We start from the raw sequence: 21,253 nt of genomic DNA on the forward strand, positions 1-21,253 counted from the left end.
TGTCTCTGATTTATTTGTTTATTTACTAGTGCAGTGTTTTTCTGCCAGAGAATGAAACAAGCCAGCATTAAAGTTTCTGCCATCAGTACTGGCTGTTTCTGAAGACAAAGAAGTTTCTAGTAAACCTCTTTGAGAGGCTGTAAACAGTATGTTCACCAATAAACAATAAACTCGTGTGACAGGTATGTGACAGAAAGTACTGGAATATTTACTAATGAAGTGTTTCATGAGCCTATTAGAGCTTCTGAAACTCAGACATTTAAACAAATGCAGAGGAAAGTTACTGAGCAATGGTGAAAACACATCCTTGACTTCTTGGAAAATAGGAGCAACTTTTATACAGAAGTGGTTTATTTTTCAGCTCTTTCAAAAACAAAATGCAGAAGATTTTGCCAGAAAAGATTACCTTCCTTAATTTCATAAGCAAATCCAGGCTTTTCATCTCTGAGTTGTGCATACAAATGCTTGCATGTGTGCAAAATTATTATTTTTATTAAAAATGAAAATGTAGTATCTGGAATTATCCTCGCATTAAAGTTTGGGGTTTTGGTTGCTTCTTATTAAGAAAACTGAATTATTCATCTTGCACTGCCATTTATTGCAATTATGTTCCTAATGTAAGTGATTCATGTGGAGGCAAGTTTTGGAGACATACTGTCCTGCTGTTTCTCTTGCAAGCTATTTTCTTACTGGTTCTATTCTCCCTTGCATGGCTCCTAAGAATCTTGCATCTGATTCCTGCTTCTTTTTTATCTTTGAAAACAGTTCTTGCATTCCACATCTATTTTTCACCAGGAACTTGTACTTGCTATTCTTTCACAGAGGCACCTTTTCAAGCTTTTTCTCATCCTTGAATTCTCTGAGACTAAGAGAGAGCCAGCACCATTCAGGGGCATTAATTCTGGATCTACCCTAACAACATTAACTGGATAAGTCCCAAAGAGTTTCTGACTGAAAAGAAATGCTGAGTTGACAGGGTACCATCCTTTCTCAATACAGGTAGTCAAATGCTGTATTTCTACAAAGTTTATCAAACTCTATCACTTTTCTCTCCTTTTACTCACACTTCGAGGCTGCATCTAAATGCCACTGCTGCGATCATAAGCTTCCTTCTTTTTCAGCTATATTCATGTTCTGTTTATTCTACTTGTTTTAGTTCCAACATGATCCTTCAACATAAATTTTTCCCCTTCTTTGATGTTTATCCTAGTGATGCGTTTTTGGAAGAAACGCTATCCCTTCCCAGCCTTTGTTTCACCAAGGTATAGAAGTTAAACTCTTTTAGTCTTCTTCAGTGTGATACAGCCTAGATTCTCTTGATCATCCTAATAATCCTTCACTGCATCTGTTCCTGTTTTTATTCAGAGTTCTTGGAAGACTCTGTAACGAACATGTTAGTTGAAATGACTATATGTTGTATGCTATTGTTTTTGTATACTTGGAATAGCACCCAGGACACATTTTAGAATCAAACTTCCTTTTCCTTGTCTGTAACTCGCTCGTGGGTCATAGTCATTTTGTACTTGAAAGAATAGTGTGACATCTTGCTTCTTTTTGTTACTTCCCCTTGTTCCAAGTTTATGGCACAATGTGCCGTCAGAATACTATCTGGCAGATTCTGACAACAGGCAGTCAGTGTCTTTCTCTTCCAAATCTGATAAGCAGTTTTGAGATTTTAAAAACTGCCTAGCTGTAAGTCTGTTGGCTCAAGTCAGTGAAAATATCTTTGTTCCATAGTTGGAAAGTATCTCAGTGCATTATAAAATCTTAGCATAACGTGTGTATGCAAATGGAGCATTACCAATTCAGTTACACCTTTCATTTTCACACCTGATAATATTGAAATACGGTGGAGTTAGGAAGAAGTTGCTACTGCTTTCAATTTCCTTTGATGCAGGCTATGGAGTCTTGCTGACCATGCCTTGATAGCTCGTTGTAATATGGAAGAAGCAGTGCGGAGTGTGTCGTTCAGTCCTGATGGATCACAGTTGGCACTTGGTATGAAAGATGGCTCCTTCATTGTTCTTAGAGTAAGGTAAGATGAGAAAATATGGCATTAATTTCTCATGTTGGGTTTTCTTTTTTGTTTTTTTTCTAAGTAATTCAAAACGATTTTATAAAGCCATTTATTCCTATTCATCAGAAAATGAAAGTGAACAGAAGAGAGTAAAAATTGACGATATCCTTCCATAATATTACTTAATATTACTTGCTGTAGTTTGGCAGCGAGAAGCAAAACTATGCTTTATTCAAGTCGTAAGATCACCTCACAGTAACAAGACTGATAAAGTTTATGTATATATTCTGAAATTATGCAGATATTTAGTGAAATGCATGTAACAGCAATAACACAGTTTTGGGAGGAATCTCACTGATCATATTTCTGCCACATACAAGAACAGGCAGTATCAAAATTATCAATGATTGGGCATTTAATTTTAAAAAACTTTGAACGTCTAGCTTATAAGAGAGAAAAGCATGGAATTCATGGGATATTTTTGTTTAGAATCATTTATACTCAGTGACATAAATTTTTCTCATTTTCTTCTGAGTTCTTGGCCATAGGAGACCCTTCTTTGTAGCAGTATTTCCCACTATGGAATAGTTATATTGCAGGTTTTCAGAAGGAAGGTAGAGCTAACAGATTTTATTTGTTTCTTTTTGTTTTGGCCAAAATGTATTTAAAAGAAAAAAAATGGCTGTGAGTAAATAAGTATTTTTCCAACTAATTTTCCCCTGTCATTGACATTTTGGAGCTCCACCATTTTAAAGGCAATTTCTAAAGAAAATATATTTCATCTTTTTTTTTTTTTTTAAGAATTATGATCATCTGTATTATTAACCTTTCAATTCATTCCAGTCTCCCAAGAGCCCCTATCTGTCTCCAGTAATGGATGATTCTGTATTACAGTTCTGTGAATCTGCATTTTTAAGAAACTTAAACGGATTTGAGCCTTTCCATAAATTTGATGCTTCTCGCAGGAATTGAGGCAGAAATTGGGCAAAGTGTTGAAGAAAAGTAAAATGGAAAGTAACCAAAGCACGATATTCGAAGCAGACTCTTCCTCAAAAAATTGCCCTACAACCCAAATGTGTGATCTGGAATGAGTTATCTTCATAAATCCAAAGTTTATGGCAATAGGACAATCTTCATCATTCAGTCAACACAGGGAAAGATGTGTATTTCAGTTTAGTACTAATTTATTCATCATATCCAAAGAGTTTGGGAAGCCTCCTTGCAAATTCTTTGTCTGCTTTCATGAGAATTGCAGATTGGGGTTCCTTGTAGGGTCTCTATTTCCAGAGAAATTGGGTTTGTATCAATTAGAATTTGGATAGGGGAGAGTTTTTCAGAAGATGAGACTGCATAGCATTCTTGATTTTTATTATTACTTTTTTTAATTTGTAATTATTATTATTTCTTCAAAGCTTCATGCAAAGAATCATCACTTGTCTGATTTTTAGGTCTGCTGGGTCCCCAAATACTGTAGCTAGCTGGTCATAGCATGGGGGAGTAATCATATCTAGTTTTACCAGTTTAATTCATAGGCACTAATCTATTTGTCTGTCTCCCCAGAAGAGTCAGTGTGGAGAAACAGGTATCTCCCAAAGACAATTCTAATATGTTCTTGTGAGGTATGATAATCGCTCCTTAACGGAAGTCTTTTTCAACTTACTGTTAAAAAAAAGCCACAATTGGTCTAGTTGAGAGTTCACCACTTCCAAAGCAAAATTAGGAGAGTGGAATGAAAAGTGTCATTGATAGGTTGTTCCTGTTTTTCACTTTAAATATGTGCTTATAGTCCAGGAACGCAGTAGGAGCTTATTTTGTGAAATCTATTTCTCTTGTGCAAGTTACCTATCACCATACTTGTCTTAAATATTTATAGGCTGCATGTTCAGAAGTTTACAGTCACATTTTCACTATTGGTTTTTGCAGAGACATGACAGAGGTAGTTCATATTAAAGACCGAAAAGAAGTAATCCATGAAATGAAATTCTCACCCGATGGCTCTTACCTTGCTGTGGGTTCTAATGATGGCCCTGTGGATATCTATGCAGTTGCTCAGCGATACAAAAAAATAGGAGAATGCAACAAATCTTCTAGTTTTATTACTCATATTGACTGGTCTGTGGATAGTAAATTCCTGCAAACCAATGATGGCGCAGGAGAGAGACTGTTCTACAAGATGCCATGTAAGTTTACAAATATGAACATGGAATGAACAAATGAATTTCTGTGTTGATCTGAAGTAAACAATACAAATACCATCTATATAGTGCATTTGCAAGCAGATTTTTGTGACTGGGACTTACAGAATATTATAGTTCATTTTTTACACCCATATTAGCAGTGTATACCCGCCTTCAGGATAGTTTAAGTAAAAGCTGCCTCTCCATTTATATTTGGACAAATTGTATACTTTTATGTTGCAAGCTTTTACAGGTTGACTCACTTAAGAACTAAGTTTTGTTTCACAGGTAACTAGTAAAGCACTTTATTTCCTGTTGCATTTCCATCATGATGAATGATTACCGTATTAGTGATTGGAATGTTTTAAAGAATTTAATTAGTAAAAACAGAAAAACCTGTTTCAGTGTTAAAACTTGTTAGTGGAAACTATGTTCAAACTGTCACTGCTATACTTTGGCAGCGTAATTGAATACTTCAACCTCATTTCTCCCCTTTATCTTCTCCTCTTCAGCACACGTGAATAAATGCAGAATACACAGACTTTAAGAAATGATGATGGCTTTGATGACTATTAATGAGTAGTGCATAGATAAACCCCCAGGCATATCAAATTAATCCAATCCATCACATATTTAGAATGAGAATCTTTAGCTTTAGGTTAAAAAGCCTGAGGTAGTCTAACCAAGAAATCCACTGAGCTGTGCATTTCTGATAGCTTTGTATCATTCTAGGATGAAAGCTAAAGCAGCTCTCTATTTTTAGCAGTTATGAAAACAAACAAAAATACAATTAATTTCAATTGTGGCTTGTACATTTTCTTTGGCCTAGCTATTAAAGCTAGAATCGTGCTTGAACCCAACACCTGACCCAGTTCAAATTGCACAGCAGTTCAGTTTAATTTTGAAGTGAGATGTCAGTTTCTTTTTAGTTGACATCTCTTGAAATACTTATAATTGAATGCAGAGGCAAATTTTTTTTGTCCTATAGAGCCACTAAATTGATAGTTCCAACCTTTTCCATAATGTTTTTCTTGGAAAGTCTTTTGTTCTAAACATGATACTGTGGTCATTTTCTGTCCCTTGTTGCTGCTATATTAATACTGCTAGTAATATTTTTGTCATGAAGCAAATCATGTACATAAAATGTTCCTCACCAGTTACATTCATCTTCCTAGCATGCACAAAACATGAAAAAAATACTTACTCAAATAGCACTCAGATTTATCACAAAGTCAGACTATATCCAGTAAATTATAAAGCACTCTGTAAGTGAAAAGTACCACAGAATGATTCATTGAGTAAATATACAAAGTTCAGTGACATTATGTGATTAAGGCAAACAGTTGCTAAATATCTTGCACATGTAGGAACACAAACACATGCTTTGTGTTGAAGGCATTTCTTTGGTAGAAGTGATGTGGAATGATTGCATTTTTACCCTTTTATATGTTTTTAGCATGTTTGTGTGCAGCTGTGTTAGAACATGTAGGATATGTGATGTCCTCAAATGCCACAAATGTAAGACTATACTTGTTTAAAGAAAGCTGCGAGTCTTTTCAATTTATTGAGGTTAATGTCTGATCCCAAGAACATGAAGGTAAATGTGATGGGAAATAAAAGGAGTTTTACTGAAAAACAAACAATACTCACTTGTGTATTTTCAGCTGGTAAGCATCTAACTAACAAAGATGAGATCAAAGGAATTCACTGGGCCTCGTGGACCTGTGTGATAGGATCTGAAGTAAATGGTATTTGGCCAAAGTACACAAATGTGACAGATGTCAACTCTGTGGATGGTAATTACAACAGCTCAGTGCTAGTGACCGGGGATGATTTTGGATTGGTTAAGTTATTCAGATTTCCATGCTTAAGGAAAGGTAAGACAGTATTTTGCATTTCTGAAGAACACAGTGTTTGTTGGTAGTTCCACAGTAGTTTATTTTCTGATAATGGCTGGATTAGATTCAGGTATATAATTCAAATTTCAGTGTGGACAACTCACAATTAGTTTTGCTGGACAGAATGAAGGGATTTTAACTTTTGTATTTAACAGTTTCCTGCCAGTGTATTTGTTTGAATTCCGCTGAGAACATACAGTTTAACCATGCAAATATTCTGATAGTACCTTGTCATCCAAATTTATGACAGTAACAGTTTCACAAACCTCAGCAGGGTTTTGCTGTCTCTTCATATGTATCAGTGTAGCTCTGGATGAATTATTTCTGTTTCTAGTAGACTGTAATTTATTTTTTAACATAGTTTTTTTCCTTGATATCTACACTGTACTACATATAAAGTAAACACACCTGAAAGTAATGACCTTTTCACTTTCCACGATCGTCCATGTTTATGTTGCAATCAGTATATTTTCTGATGCTGCACTTGAATTATTTTGTATTAGCATGTGTATAATTCATGTGAGCATTAATGGCTGTAAGTATAAAAAACTAACCCTATCTGAACAGTTATATGTCTGTTTAGATTCAGATACTTCCTGCCAAGGTTTAATTATTTTCCTGAAAACTGATCTAAAAAATGTATTTCTTGAGGTATTTTATGCCATTTATTTGTCTATAATTATTAAGTAGTATCAGAATATCAAAGCAGGCATTTAAGTATTTTTGTAACTTTCATTTCTGTTTCCCAGGAGAAATTAGAGCCTGTTTCTGTTAAAAGTCTAACTTCATTAGCTTTCTTAGTTGGTTTTCTTTATTCTTTTATATGAGCAGTTCTATTTTTGCCTTTTAGGAGCTAAATTTAGGAAATATGTTGGCCATTCAGCACATGTAACCAATGTTCGATGGTCCCATGATTTTCAGTGGGTTTTAAGTACAGGAGGTGCTGATCACTCTGTTTTTCAGTGGCAATTTATTCCAGAAGGGATAACAAATGGCATCCTCGAAACAGCTCCACAAGGTAAAAATGGTGTTTTCTGAATTATTTGTGGAATAAAAACAACAGGGAATGCAGCAGTGATGAAACAGCTTTTACTGAATTGAGAAAAGAGTTTTATTTTGATTCCTTGGAATGTGCTATACTTAAAGGCCACATAAACTTCAAATGTCAGTGACTGAAAATTTTCTTCCCTTTGATAAAAGGGCAAAAAATCAGTCAGTACCTGCAGAATTGGCAAAATTTGTTACAGCAAATGTTCTTAAATACAAATCACACTGCAATTTCTGATTTACCAATTTCACACAATCCCTCCAAAACCTGTTAAGAAGGCATAACTACTTAGTTATTCTCCTCCCCTCTGCCACCATCCCAGGCACTGAGAAAGGAGAAACAGAAATTAAACCTGACACATTCAGTCATCTCATATGATACTTATCTGCTTTTGATTCCAAAGTTTTTGAGTACTAATAAACTGTAATAAAACTGTATTTCCTTGTAATTAGATGTCTGCTATATATTGATTATTTTTACGCAGAGGGTGGCATTGATTCATACAGTGAAGAATCAGATTCAGATTTATCTGATGTGCCAGAGTTAGATTCTGACATTGAGCAAGAAGCTCAAATCAACTATGATCGTCAGGTGAGTCAAAATTAATACACTGTGCCAATTATCTGACAAGTTATCATAAGTATTTAGTAAGGATAAGTAAAATAGGTTTCCAGCTAGTTCATCAGCCTGCTCTAGGAAGATTATTTTGACAGTGTTCAACTGATTACGCAACCAATATACATAAAAACAGAGATGCAGATGAGAATTTACAAGGGCTTAAGCATATCTATATGTACAGTATATACTGAAATAAGGAATATGGCTTACAGAGCAAAGTCAGACACTTTGCAAGAGTGAATTGCTATCCTCATTCCCTTGATACATGTTAGAAAAGACCATTCTGTCCTATTAAATTGAGAAACATAATTTGTAAAATAGAGATCATGGATTTTTTTTCTGTGATTTCCTCATGTTTAAAGCAAAGTAATCCTCTTAATGAGTATAAAGCCTGCATAATTACATTTATTTGTGACAGATTCTTCTTTATTACCAATGAAAAAACTTCCAGTAGTTAAAATAACTCTGGTTTATAAGATCTAAATAAAACTGATCTCTAATGGTCACTTAGGACACTTTATTTCTTTCCTGTCTTCAGTACAACTGTGTTCTAAGGTGAATGTCAGTAGATTGCTTCCATGCAAGAAGGACAAAATCAAATGACTATTCTTTTCTACCTTATTTTTTTTTCCAGGAATTGTAGTACGCCACTTCACTCTTTCATCTGTTCTTTCAGCGTCAATTTATGAGAACTGTTCTATTATTGGTTATTATTTTGATTAAAATAAAATTCTAATGACTATCCTTTCAGCTTTAATTTTTAAAGTGCTTAAAATTCTATTAAGTTTTAATGGAATGTCACAGAATATTTTACTTTTCGTATTGAGCATAAGATTGATTCTGCTTTGGCCAGCATGACTAAGCATTATTTAGAATCTTTTGATTACTTCCATAAAAAGGAGGAGCAAAATAGAGTTTGAAGTTGTCCGATTCAGATCCATTTATTTACAAAGTCGAAACACAATCTTGTTTCTTAATGAAGCCCTATTTCAGATATATCAGTTAATATCTTTATTTCAAGCTGTACATAGTGAATAAAAAAAAAAAGCCCTCTCTGTTCCTCTTCTCTTGTGATCATACTCCCAGTGCTTCTCTTGCTTTTTCCTTGGATTTCTTGTGGTTTCTCTTTGGAGATTACTTTATCAACTTCTGAGCTTGCCCTTGAACGTGTTTTCCACAGAGAAATGCAGTTCTTTTCACTTGAGCTCTACCCTTACTGAAAATAATTTTGTTACATAGCTTAGCTTCTGCCTGGTTTTATATGAGCTATGTGTTTTTTAGAATGTATTCTGTATCACAGAAGTGTTGTTACATTCATCCTGACTAGAAGACATCTCTTATGCCCTTCAGTTCTGAGGAACTACTGGGGTGTTGCTGTCATGCTCATGCCTGACCATGTACTCTGCTGATCCAGACCTATGGACTGTCTTGGTTCTTGGTTTGATTTTGGACCTGCTTTGTCATATTTGCCAGTGTCTGGCAATCACTAGTCTGTGGCTGGATGAGAACCTGTAGCCAGTTACAGTAACTATCTCATCACCATCTCTATATAGGAGATAGATCTATATTCTGACTTGCTGACTCAGTGTGCCGACTTGACCTTCCATCTGCTTGGTTGCTATGGGCTTGTCTGGCACTCAGGATTTGGCCGATCTTCATGATACTGAATGCTTCACAATCACTGATAGTATTAACAGTCTATGATGTGGAAGGGTGCTGTTATCTTTGTTATGAAGGCAAGGGAACATCAACATCAAATTCTGCTCTCTCTCCTGCTTTCTCTCTCTCTCTCCTGGTTTTGGTTTCTGTTTTAAAATACCTGGGGCCTGATTTATGGAAGCCATTATTGTGAGGAGATCATTATTTGTCACCTTGACATGTTACCTGAGCAATTGCAATGGTGAAAGGTCAGAACTTTACAGCCCAGACATAATATCATGCTGTGTACCCCAAGGTTGCAAAATATGCAATAAGCTTGGTTCAAGTTAGTTCGAGTCTCTTAATAGCTGACATGGAGTTGCTTTCTAGAATGTTGACAGGTCACTTCTAACGTTCCATGCCTTAGTAAAGGACTATCCTTTGTCTTTTCTCAGCATTTTATAGATTCTGAATTAAGTGGCTCAGATCCCTCAGCCAACAGCTTATTTTGCCTTTTTGTTATGGAAGTTCATTGTGTTTGCCAAATGAAACAGGTTTTGCCAGATTTTCTCCCCATCCTTTCTTTTAATCCAGAACTGTCTGGTGTACTTGTCCCAGCCTCCTCCTTCTTATTCTCTCTCTGCATGCAAATCAGACTGCATCCTCCTCCACACTATGTGTCAAAAAGAACATCTGGAAATAAAAACTGAAAATTAAAAAAAAAAATAGATTTAGGCAGTCTCACATTAGAGCATTGCACTTTTTTTTTTCTCTGATTTTGTGGCTAAAGCAGTGTAGGAATAGAACCTATCTCTAAAATATCTAATATCTTAGATATTGAGATGTATTAAAAACCAATAATCCTTAATTCTTGTTCATTAGCAACATTCACTGAAGAGCAAAGGTAAGCTGTCACTCCGGACAAAGTACAGTCCATATGAGTGGCAGATGAAATGTGTTAAGGTTCTACTTAGCTACCTCTATCAAAAACTCATCTCAACTTATATGAACATTTTCCTTGTAAAAATTCAGCATGCTGGCTTTGCAGTCAGATACAGCTCTGTGGCGCTAACAATTGAATTGTCCTTTGTGGAAAATGAAAGAAACAACACATCATGTATATAGAAAAGAAAAAAAATCAAAGCTTTATCTCCGTGTCGTAACAAACACCATTTAATGCCTCAGTTTTCAAGAGGCTTCAAACATCAGCAGCAATCCCACATAGTTTCAGAATTCCTGAAAGATTTTAATGCATGGTATTTGTGTCCGTAGCATTATTTATAGAGATTCTCCTTTGTGATTTTAGATATATTGGAAAATCACTTAGGTACTGTTGGGCACTGTGTATTTAATCATGATATCTAGGCAGAATTAGTTCATTATGTTCAGCTCTGAGTACATATACTGAAGTACATTTGAAGTTAAAAAGATGTTCAGGGCCTTAACGGTTTCAGTCAGTGTTGTGAATCCTTTCCACTAACAGACTATGGAATCTTATAAAAGTGTGCTCTGCTCCAAAATAATGCCATGTCCTTCATGTGTCAGGAGACTCCACTGTCTAGAATGCATTTATCATCACTAGGGCTTCTGTAGGAACAAATAGTGACTTCCTCGTTGTTGTAACTACTGAACATCGCATTAGCAGTGTATGAAGTTGTAATACTTGCATGAAATGGTTTCTTTCTTGCATGTACACAAATATTCAGAAATATTAGGAACTGTGTCATTAACGTTAACAATTATTTTTCAGGTTTACAAAGAAGACCTACCTCAGCTGAAACAACAAAGTAAAGAGAAAAACCATTCTGTTCCATTCCTTAAAAGAGAACGAGCGCCTGAGGACAGCCTAAAATTGCAGTTTATACACGGGTAGAGCAATATTAAATAATGCTTTCTTTTCCTTTTTTTTTTTTTTTTTTCTTCTGGTTGTTAAAACATCCCTAATGACTGCACTCAATATCAGAGCTTACTGACAACTAATTTATTTTGTCACTGCTGTGGATAACTTATGGAATATCAACTGTAGTCTTTGTCTTATTTCAGTTGCCTTAGTTAAGGAACAAGAGAAGATAATAATAATATAGCTATATATTAAATAATACGTGAGCAGTGTGTTTTGTAAAATTACCTTCTAAAACCTTCTGTTTTACTCCACTTTACGTATTCTGGGGTAAAGATTCTGTTTCTGATTGCTGTGGCTTGTTTAATGGCCTGACAGCTTTGCTCTTGAACCCAAATCTCTGTAAAACTGGGTGTAATTTTGTGCACTTTACATATTCTTTCCTGTGATGTCAGTACTAATTTAGGAGTTTGGTGTAAAGTAAGCCATGAAGACTGATGATTTTGATGGGAATAATCTCTCTCTGTCTATGTGGTGAGATAGTTTTGAGAAAGCAAGCTTGACAGCCCCACTGTATTCCTATGAAATGAATTTGCACAATTTGTTAAGCAATGTACCAGGATGTTTTTGAAACAGAACGTAACTAGTTTCTTATTTGCTTCAGTTATAGGGGCTATGACTGTCGAAATAACTTGTTCTACACACAGACTGGAGAAGTAGTTTATCATATTGCTGCTGTAGCTGTTGTATATAATAGGCAACAGCATTCTCAAAGGTTGTATCTCGGTCATGATGATGATATCCTCAGCCTAAGCATTCACCCAGTGAAAGACTATGTTGCTACTGGGCAGGTGGGTATTTAGCAGAGATTATTTTAGAAAACCATGGGAATGAGTTGCCTTTATGATTTATAATTAGGAGAAATGTGGATTTACTATTTTACATTCACTTTGAATCTCTGCTTTTATCTGTGAAGTGTGGGAGCTGCAGTTTATCTACACCCTGGGCATTTCTGATCTCAGTTGATCTCAGTAGTATGTACTGTAGTAGCTTTTGGGCACTTTACTCTGAGATTTTATACTAGGAACTCTACTGATACCTGACAGACTTTTCCTGACTAAAGAAATCCAGTATTTTTAAGAGAGGGCAGGGATGGCAGAGTGAGGGAAGAAGAGACAGCAGTTAAGTGTAGTAGTGGGTGCAGTATCTCAGTACAGCAGATCAACAGTCATGGCCACATTATAAAAATGTTTATAGTCATCAAAACAGAGGTGTGTCTTAATAAATGATTTTGAAAAATGTGGACTTTGAAATTATAAATGTAAATTTTCTACTTAAGGAGTGACAGAAAAAATGTTCAGAAGTGTTAAGCAGAAGCTGGACAGCGAGCTGTGTGAGACAGAATGCTGGAGAAACTAATACAGTAGTTTTCATCATGAATTAGCAGTGAAAGAGCTCAAAAGAAAATACTAGAAAGGCCTGAAGAGAAGAATGGGTTGGTGAGAATGATGAAATGGCAATTTGAATGGAAAAATGTCTATAGTGGGAGCCAACACTGCTGTTTTTATCAATCAAGATAATGTTCTGGATCCAGTGATGCCACAGCAGAGAAAAATCAGATGCTGTACATTTTTGTTACCAAGTAGTAGCGAGATTTAGAGTACCTGTGCAGGGTGAGATGGTGGCAGCTGAATAATAAGAGAATGTTTACAGTGTGAATGGCAAAGTGACTGATATTGCCCACAATGCTAAGAACTGGAAGCAAAAGAACAGATAAGCTAGAAGAGCTTAGTTGAGGATGATGAATTTATATTGATGGCTGAGCTTGCATTAAAAATATCAGAAGGAAAGAATACTGGTTTTATTCAGAGAACTACAAACCTGCAGTCTATAGGGAGATCTCTAATGCATCAGAAGTGAAGAGAATTGAGTGAATTTTCTAATGTAGTCATCCCAAGACAGTGTAGATGGAGGAAAATACAGTAAAACAGGCAAACTCCTTTCCCACGAGGAAAATGAGCAGAACCTGTTAATCAAAATTATCACAGGCATGAAGAAAATGTATTATGTGATCTGCATGAAGATGAGTCATGGAACCTGGTGAGGTTAAATGAAGGCAAGTGCAGGATCCTGCACCTGAGGAGGAATAACTACATGCATCAGTACAGGTTAGGGGAGGACCTGCTGGAAGGAAGATCTGACGAGAAGGCCCTGGGTGTCCTGAGGGACAACAGGTTGGCATGAGCTAGCAGTGTGCCCCTGTGGCATGGAATTGTATCTGGGTATCCATTTAGAATGTGTTTACAGTTTACAGCATAGAGGCAGAAATGCTTCTCATACCACAATTAATGAGGTTGTAAACTTCTCTCAAGGTGGGGATGGACCTTTCCATGAATGCATTATATCAAACTTCCATGCTCCCATGTGCCTGAAACGAGTTGTGATATAGAAAATAGTTTGTGAAAAAGATAAAATACAGCAAGTTGAAAAGTAGTTGCCTCTGGAGTGTTTTGAAGGTGTGATAGTGCTAATTACTGATACTGGTGTACTTCGAACGTTTATGAGCAGATATTCTGATTAATCCTCTAATTCAGGTTGGAAGAGACGCTGCTATTCATGTTTGGGACACACAGACACTGAAGTGTTTATCATTACTCAAAGGCCAGCATCAAAGAGGAGTGTGCGCACTGGATTTTTCAGGTACATTGCTCTAAATGATTAATTAAAAAGCAATCCTCTTGGTGAAAATTTTATTTGAGTAGCTATGACAGTTAGTTTTGTTCTTTGTGTTAAATGACCATTTTACAGCCAATGCAAGTCTTACATAAAAGCCTTCTGGCAGTTTTGATAAAAATAGTTTGAGCAATGAAGACACTTATAGGACTTTTTCATGATCCATCAGTAATTCTCTTTAATGTCTAATTCATAATACTAAGTGTACTGCTGGGACTCCAGTGGCAATCTACATGGTGGCATAATAATTTAAAAGCAGGCAGAGCGATCATTTGGAGTGCACAAATGAGATGGCATTGTGATCTACAGGCTTATTCAGTTCTTCAAATTTGCTAACGTTTCACAGTCAGTTAACAGAAGCAGATATGATAAACAGTTGTCTGCTGTTTCTCCTACTTGCCCTTCTGGGATGAATGACCTGAGTTATCAGTCCTTAAAGGGTAATTCCTGTATTCAGTGTTGAATCACTCGTGATGGTGATTCACACAATTTTGTGTTTTTATAAAATTACTTACAAATCCATTACCCCTTTCAGTGTGTGTGTATATATATATATATATATATATATATATATATATATATATATACACACATATACTGAAATTTTATTTTTTAAATTTAGAGCGGGTGGTTTCCCATCCTATGGTGTTATGCCACTTAGGGTGCAATGATCCGATATTTATATCATTACACAGTCAGGAAAAAATACCTTGACATCATGGTAGGGCGAAGCTAAAAACATTAGATGGACAGATATTAGCTGTCTACTACTCCTCCCAAATATGAATGAGAAGGAGGAAAAGAAGTACTACTCTTGAAGTACCAATCTACTCTTCCTTGTTTATAGTCCTGGTAAGACTCTTAATCACAGTTTGAAAAGTGACTTGGGCAGTTAGTCTCAGATGAACCTATCTTGCTTTGGAAAAGAGCATAGGAATTATTTGGTGCCTTTAAACAAATTTTTCTCCATAAGCACTATATTCTCATGAAAGAATAAAAATCTGACACAGAATATAAGCAGTGATTAGAATGATTCATTTTAGCCGAAAGAAGACTGAGAGGAGATCTGATAAATGTTTATAAACATCTAAAGGGAGCTTGGAGGTAAATGGATGAGACCAGGTTCTTCTTGGTTATGCGTAGTGATAGGACAAGGAAGTTCCATACTGTTGAATCGTGGCCTGAACCTCTGATTGACCACCTGAGGTGAGCAATAAGTCAGCTTTGAGTGCACAGGTAAAGGCAAATTACTTGTGTGACTGGAAGGGTTGGAGCCTGGCTCCACCTCTCATAAACCCCAGTTAAGGGTGACTGCCACTGGCAAAGGATCTTTTTCTGGAGATTGCTCCTTTTAGAGTTTTCTCTGTAAACCTACACAGGTGAGTATTTTCCATTTGTCTCCAATTATCCTTTTCCAACACAGTAATCCCTCTAGCAAGGGATCCCACGATAATCCCTAATCAATCTGTGGATTGTACAATCGGATACCAATCTAACAACAGCTTTCTGTATATTTGTTGACTATAGACATACTAACATGCAGAAGAACTTCTTTTACAGTAAGAGTGACAAAGTGCTGGAGTAGGCTGTCCAGAGAGGTTGGAGGCTCATTCTATAGAGATATTCAAGATCCATCTGGATGCCTACCTGTGCTACCTATTGTAGGGTGCCTGCTTTTGCAGGGGGATTGGACTCACTGATCTCTTGAGGTCCCTTTCAACCCCTGTGACTCTACCAGTATAAGAAATTCAAGTTCATGATCTTGGAACAAAGTAGAATTCTAAAGTTCTGATTCTCTTTATGTTCTCAGTTTGTCTCATGGACCTGGCCATTGGTGTGATATATCGATTTTACCTTCAGGCTAAAGGTGTCTTACATAACACTTAAGTTATAAAAGATTTTAAGCAAAGTCTAATAAATATTGTGGCTACTTGCTACTTCAGCTTAACTATCATTTTCTAAATTCTGAATTTTATATGGGCTTCAATTAAGCATGATCTACTTCACATTCTGCTGTGTAGTAATGTAAGAATTCAATGTGGCACATTAGATCACATTTATTAGACAGGAGTATGTGGAAGAGACTTCCACAAAGATAAGTCTGGAAAATTAGATTTCTTTCCAGTTAGTTACATTCCATGTATTAGAATATATATACCGTTATAAAATTATACTGATCACATACTCTATGGGTGCAAATAATTATGGTGTTTTGTTTTTTTTTAAAGTAAGAATCACTGGCATGATTACAGTGTTTCTTTTCACCTAATCCTGAAAAAAACATATATTTAAATATATCTTCTCCATTTCCTAACTAACTGGCTTTAGTTTAGGTTCTTGACATCGAACAGGGTAGATGCTACAGGATCAGAGGGCTAGTTTTCATTGTGTGAATATTTCCAAATTAGTTGCAGGTTACACTATATCAGGCTTTAAAGTTGCCCTGAACCCTGAAGATGTCTTTTTTTCTTTTCATCTTAGTTGATCTGGGAGCTAACTTTATACCACTCTTTCTCTCTGCCCGTACTTCCAAAAGCATCTGCTACCAGCCACTACTGAGCTCACTGTACAGAGCCAGATCACTTTTGTAGGACTGTTGTGATCATCTTATGATTCTAATCTTATAATTATGTTCATGCAGTGTTTGATTGTGCCCTCTGGTGGCAAATTTGATGTCTGTAGTACTGGTTATTAATCAGAATATGTAGCCTATATTATGGCATGGCTTGTTTGATCTGAATAATGTTGTAAAGTTGTATTCTTACCAAAATATTTTATCAACCATGGTCCTTTCACTTATTCGAATTATCTTTAAAATTATCGTTACTGAAATGAACAAATGCATCTTTCTTAAAGCAATAATGCGTAACACTGTATATTTTCCTTTTGTATCAGCTATATTCATAGTGGTTTTGCTCACTAAAGCTATTAAAAAATGGTTCTTTCTGTCTCCATTGTTGTTGTTAGTTTTTTCACATTAACTTTTTGTCTCTTTATTTTCTTTACTTTTTAAAAGCTGTTTTGTTTTTCTTTCTTGTTTTTTGGCTTCATCCCTTCCTTTTTTCTAGGCCCGTTTTATTCAACTGTGAACTCTAATTCCCCTTCTCCTCTTAGGCTTGCTTTTCATAGGACTTAGTCATGTAAGATGCTAAATACTGTGAGGCCAGTCCAGCTACAAGAACCTATTTATCCTTCTGAACTCTGAAGTTGTTCTAGTGGAATAATTTGTACCAGTGATGTTCTTTGTCTTCTTTCATTTATAATATCATTTGAAATTCAGTTTACAATGTATTTGTTGTGTCCATTGCCTGCTGTGTTTTCAGTTAAAGATTAATCACGTTTAACATTAAGTACTGCTTTTGTACAGCTGATGGAAAATGTTTGGCATCTGTTGGGCTTGATGATAATCATGCCATTGTGTTTTGGGACTGGAAAAAAGGAGAAAAGCTAGCCACAACCAGGTAAGAGTTCATCTCAGGGTGTGTCCTGTGATTACATTTTTCTGAGTATGATCACCCATGTGTGTTGCTCTGGGCAAAAAACAGCACAACTTTCTGAAAACAGAATGGTGTTTCAGAGCAATATATCCAGATCTAAAGGCTTGGGAACTACACGTTATTGTTTGGAAATGTGAACTTTTTCTATCAAGACTTTCCTCACCTTTCTGTTAGGACCATTATGTTGATATGAAAGTACACTTCAGTTAATTTTTTTCTCCTCACTTTATTTTCTGAGTCAGAGCAGAACTTACCAAAAAAGTCATTTATGTGTTAGTTACACTGGTGTATATCTGTGGCTCTTTTTTCTAGAAAGAAAAATGGATTTTGTCTGGCATACATAGATTCTTCAATTTCTACTGACTTTGGCATTCTTTCTGAATCAGCTCTTTGCAGCTCCTCGTAGGAAGCGTAGCTCTTTTACCAGCAGCAAAGAAGCTTTTGCATTTGATTCAAGAGACCATTGCTGTAAAGTGGATTGTGTTACAGTTTGTGTTTGCAATTCAGTCTTTCAGAGGAAAATAGTAAAGTCTTTTTTGTACTGGAAAAGTTGCACAGTTGTAGTATGAGAACTTGGTCTTACCCTTGGGTAAATCTGGGGTAGCTCTGGCATCAAAATATTGGAATTATGTAGATCTAAGCATGCACTTACATACCAGGAAGGCAGGGAGTTAATTCCATCTGCTGTCTACAAGCATGCAACATACATATAATCTGTTATTTGAAAAATACTGGAGAACTGTGAAATAATACCTGAAAAATATAACTTTTAGTATTATACTATGACTTTTTCCAGAATAAATAAGATTTTCTCCTTAGCAGCACTATCTGCTAGTAGTGTACCACAAAGAAATAGGTTTGTTTTTTTTATCCCAGTTGCATATAATATACATATAATTATATCGTTTTCTCTCATTCATCTTATTAGGCACCAAGATTTTAAACCCTATTTAAAATTTGTGTTGTAGGGATTGCTTAGCTAAATTGTTTTCTGTGTTGTAAAACATTTTCATTTGCTTTCCAATCCCAGTTTTACTCTCTCCAGACCTACTGTGTTTCAGACACACAAGGACAAGATAGTGATGGGCAGTAGCAGCTACCTGTGGCTCGCAGGAAAAATACAGAGTCAAGTACTCAGATTCTTCTCGGTCTAATTATTTATGTTTTAGCAGTTCCTACGGACAAGTCCCCACTCTGATTAGCACACCAGGACATAAGAGAGACCAAAAAAACAGACAAGAGTGTTTAGATCTTACCCCTGCATGGCCTTAGCAGGCAGGAATAGAAGTGTATCTTACTATTGTATTGACCCACACCTAAAGGACTAAGCCTGAAACATGAACTGTACATTCCCTGTTTACAAACATTCATTTACTTTTTTGTGAGTTCTTCTTGATTGATTTTTCTAAATGTAGTTTACTTCTACATGACTCCTCTGTTTTCTTTTGATGTCACAATATATATGCCAGAGTATACTCTTATTTTTTTTCCTAACTGCATAAATTATATACTTGTTTCTCAACCTATGTATCTTAGCTTTAGTGTTCTGTCTAGTTTCATTAAAATCCTTATTGAGTAAGCATACACTGTTAAAGCATACCAGAGCTGCTTTCTCTGCTATTCATGCTGGCCCTATTTGATTGCAGTGTTCTGTGTTAGTGGATTGCAATTACTAAAGGAGCTGAGGGGAGCCCTGTCAAATTTATTTACAGTCTAAATCAGTGATCATTGTATGCTTTTGGTTTCTTCATTTTGTAAGAACAGGTATCCTGTGTCAGTTCCTTGGATCACAAGGACACAAAAACTGCGCAGACTTGGATACATATTTTGGTTTGACCATTGTAGGAAATTGGGGATCAAATGTAGGCCATACATTTCCAGCATATATCCAGTTCTCATGTGCCTGCACTATTAATCCTATTACATGGGCAGACATACTTTTATCATTTTATGGGGTATATCTGCACTGGCATGCAATTACTTTGATTTTGGACACTTTGGCTGCATGATAAATACTTCTAGAAGAGGCAATGTGATCTGCCTGCGAAGAAAGGTATCATAATAACAAAGCAGCAAATCAGGAGAAGGAAGAATTTCAAAGTGATGTTTTTCAAATGTTGAAGAAGTAAGTCTGTTTTTTTGTTTCGATGGATTCAACTGAAGAAAATAATGAAACCAAGATTCTTAGAGTCAGGATTTTGGTTGTGGTTTTTTTCAGATCTCTTAAAGCTGACTGATGAAAATCACATGTCTAACCATAGACTCCTTTGAGTTGGAAAGGACTTGCAAAGGTCATCTAATGCAATTCCCCTGGAATGAACAGGCACATTTACAGATAGATCTTGTGCTCAGAGCCCCATCCAGCCTGACTGTGGGTGTCTGCAGGGATGGGGCACCACCACCTCTCCGTGCAATCTCTGCCACTGCCTCGCCACCCTTATTGTCAAAAACTTCTTCCTTATATCCAGTCTAAATCTCCTCTCTTTAAGTGTGAAACCATTTCCCCTTGTACTGTCACGACAGACCCTGTGAAAGAGTCTGTCCCCTTCTTTCTCATAGCTATCCTTTAGATACTGAAAAGCCACTTTCATGTTTTCTCATTGCAAAGGTATTCTGTCCCTGAGATCATTTTTGTGGCCCTGCTCTGGATGTGATCCAGCAGCTCCACATCTCTCCTGTACTGAGAACCCCCTGTCTGGACACAGTGCTCCCCTCCCTCGCCTTGCTGGCTGTGCTGCTTTTTATGCAGCTCAGGGCATGGCTGTCTCTCTGGGCTGTGAGGGCATGGTGTTGTCTCATGTCCAGCTGCCATCCACCGGTACCCCCAGGTCCTTATCAGCAGCGCTGTGCTCTGTCCTTTCATCTCCCAGCTTGTATTGATAGTGGGGATTACCATTATTCAGGGGACAGGACTTGCACTTGGTTGAGTTGAATCTCATGAGGTTCTCCTGGACCCACTGCTAGAGTCTGTCTGGGTCTCTCTGAATGGCATCCCATCTCTCGATGTCAAGCTATAAAACCTGAATGTTCAGGATGAAAAAAGCAGTAGTTTTTGCTCCTAGTGCTTTAACATCCTGAAACAGAAATCATTGCTATATTGTGACTTGGATTTTTTCTCTGTAATGGTGAAACTTAATTTTACAAATGCTCAAAAGTACATACACAAACAAGAATACCTTTACTGGAGAACTAAATTTGAAGGTGTATTTATTACTGAATGATCTGTTTTCTAGATGATGATTTTATAATTTATTTTAGTTTTCCTCTTGAAACATAATAGGTTTGAGACTTTCTTGTGGATTTTTTTTCTTGATAGATGACATTAAATGTTTATAAATCACATTCTTATCCCTTTAAATATTTATGTTGCCCTTTATACTGTCTTTAGATTGCACTGAACTTTGTTTCTTGCCTCTTCATTATGACTTAACGGAACTGAAATTCAGTGAGAGGTGGTTTTTATTCACCACATTTCAGTAGTCTAATTCATACACCTTCTATAATCAAGTGCATTCTTCTCTATTGGTTGGGATCCCAAGGCTAAACCCTTGCAGATTAGAAATATGGTTCTCTCTTTTTTGTTAGATAGGGTAACGACGGCAAAGAGAATGTTGGGATACCTCTGTGACTCATCTGCCAGTCATGGTGTTGGAGATCCATGTTGTTGTTTTAGCACTAAGAGTACAATGCTTGTGACAATCAGATTCTTGTTGCTAAAGACTGTCTTTGAATTGTCCAATACTGTGAAATAATTACTTGAAACAGGCTACTTTGAAATGTTAAGTAA

The 21,253-nt window shown here is 36.3% G+C and overlaps 1 protein-coding gene across 4 annotated transcripts in view; it reads left to right on the forward strand.

Annotated features, from left to right (window-relative positions):
* Positions 1 to 21,253, forward strand: part of EML6 (EMAP like 6) — a 102,186-nt gene that overhangs the window by 45,032 nt on the left and 35,901 nt on the right. For all 4 annotated transcript variants that reach the window (XM_015856709.2, XM_015856710.2, XM_015856711.2 and 1 more), the window contains exons 8-16: positions 1,898 to 2,035; positions 3,941 to 4,197; positions 5,859 to 6,071; positions 6,943 to 7,110; positions 7,625 to 7,731; positions 11,147 to 11,265; positions 11,901 to 12,087; positions 13,831 to 13,936; positions 17,337 to 17,430. In XM_015856709.2, the coding sequence (XP_015712195.1) occupies positions 1,898 to 2,035; positions 3,941 to 4,197; positions 5,859 to 6,071; positions 6,943 to 7,110; positions 7,625 to 7,731; positions 11,147 to 11,265; positions 11,901 to 12,087; positions 13,831 to 13,936; positions 17,337 to 17,430 (1,389 nt within the window). The remainder of the gene's footprint in view (positions 1 to 1,897; positions 2,036 to 3,940; positions 4,198 to 5,858; positions 6,072 to 6,942; positions 7,111 to 7,624; positions 7,732 to 11,146; positions 11,266 to 11,900; positions 12,088 to 13,830; positions 13,937 to 17,336; positions 17,431 to 21,253) is intronic.

Source organism: Coturnix japonica, chromosome 3, assembly GCF_001577835.2.
Source record: "Coturnix japonica isolate 7356 chromosome 3, Coturnix japonica 2.1, whole genome shotgun sequence".
In the NCBI taxonomy this organism is placed as follows: domain Eukaryota; kingdom Metazoa; phylum Chordata; class Aves; order Galliformes; family Phasianidae; genus Coturnix; species Coturnix japonica.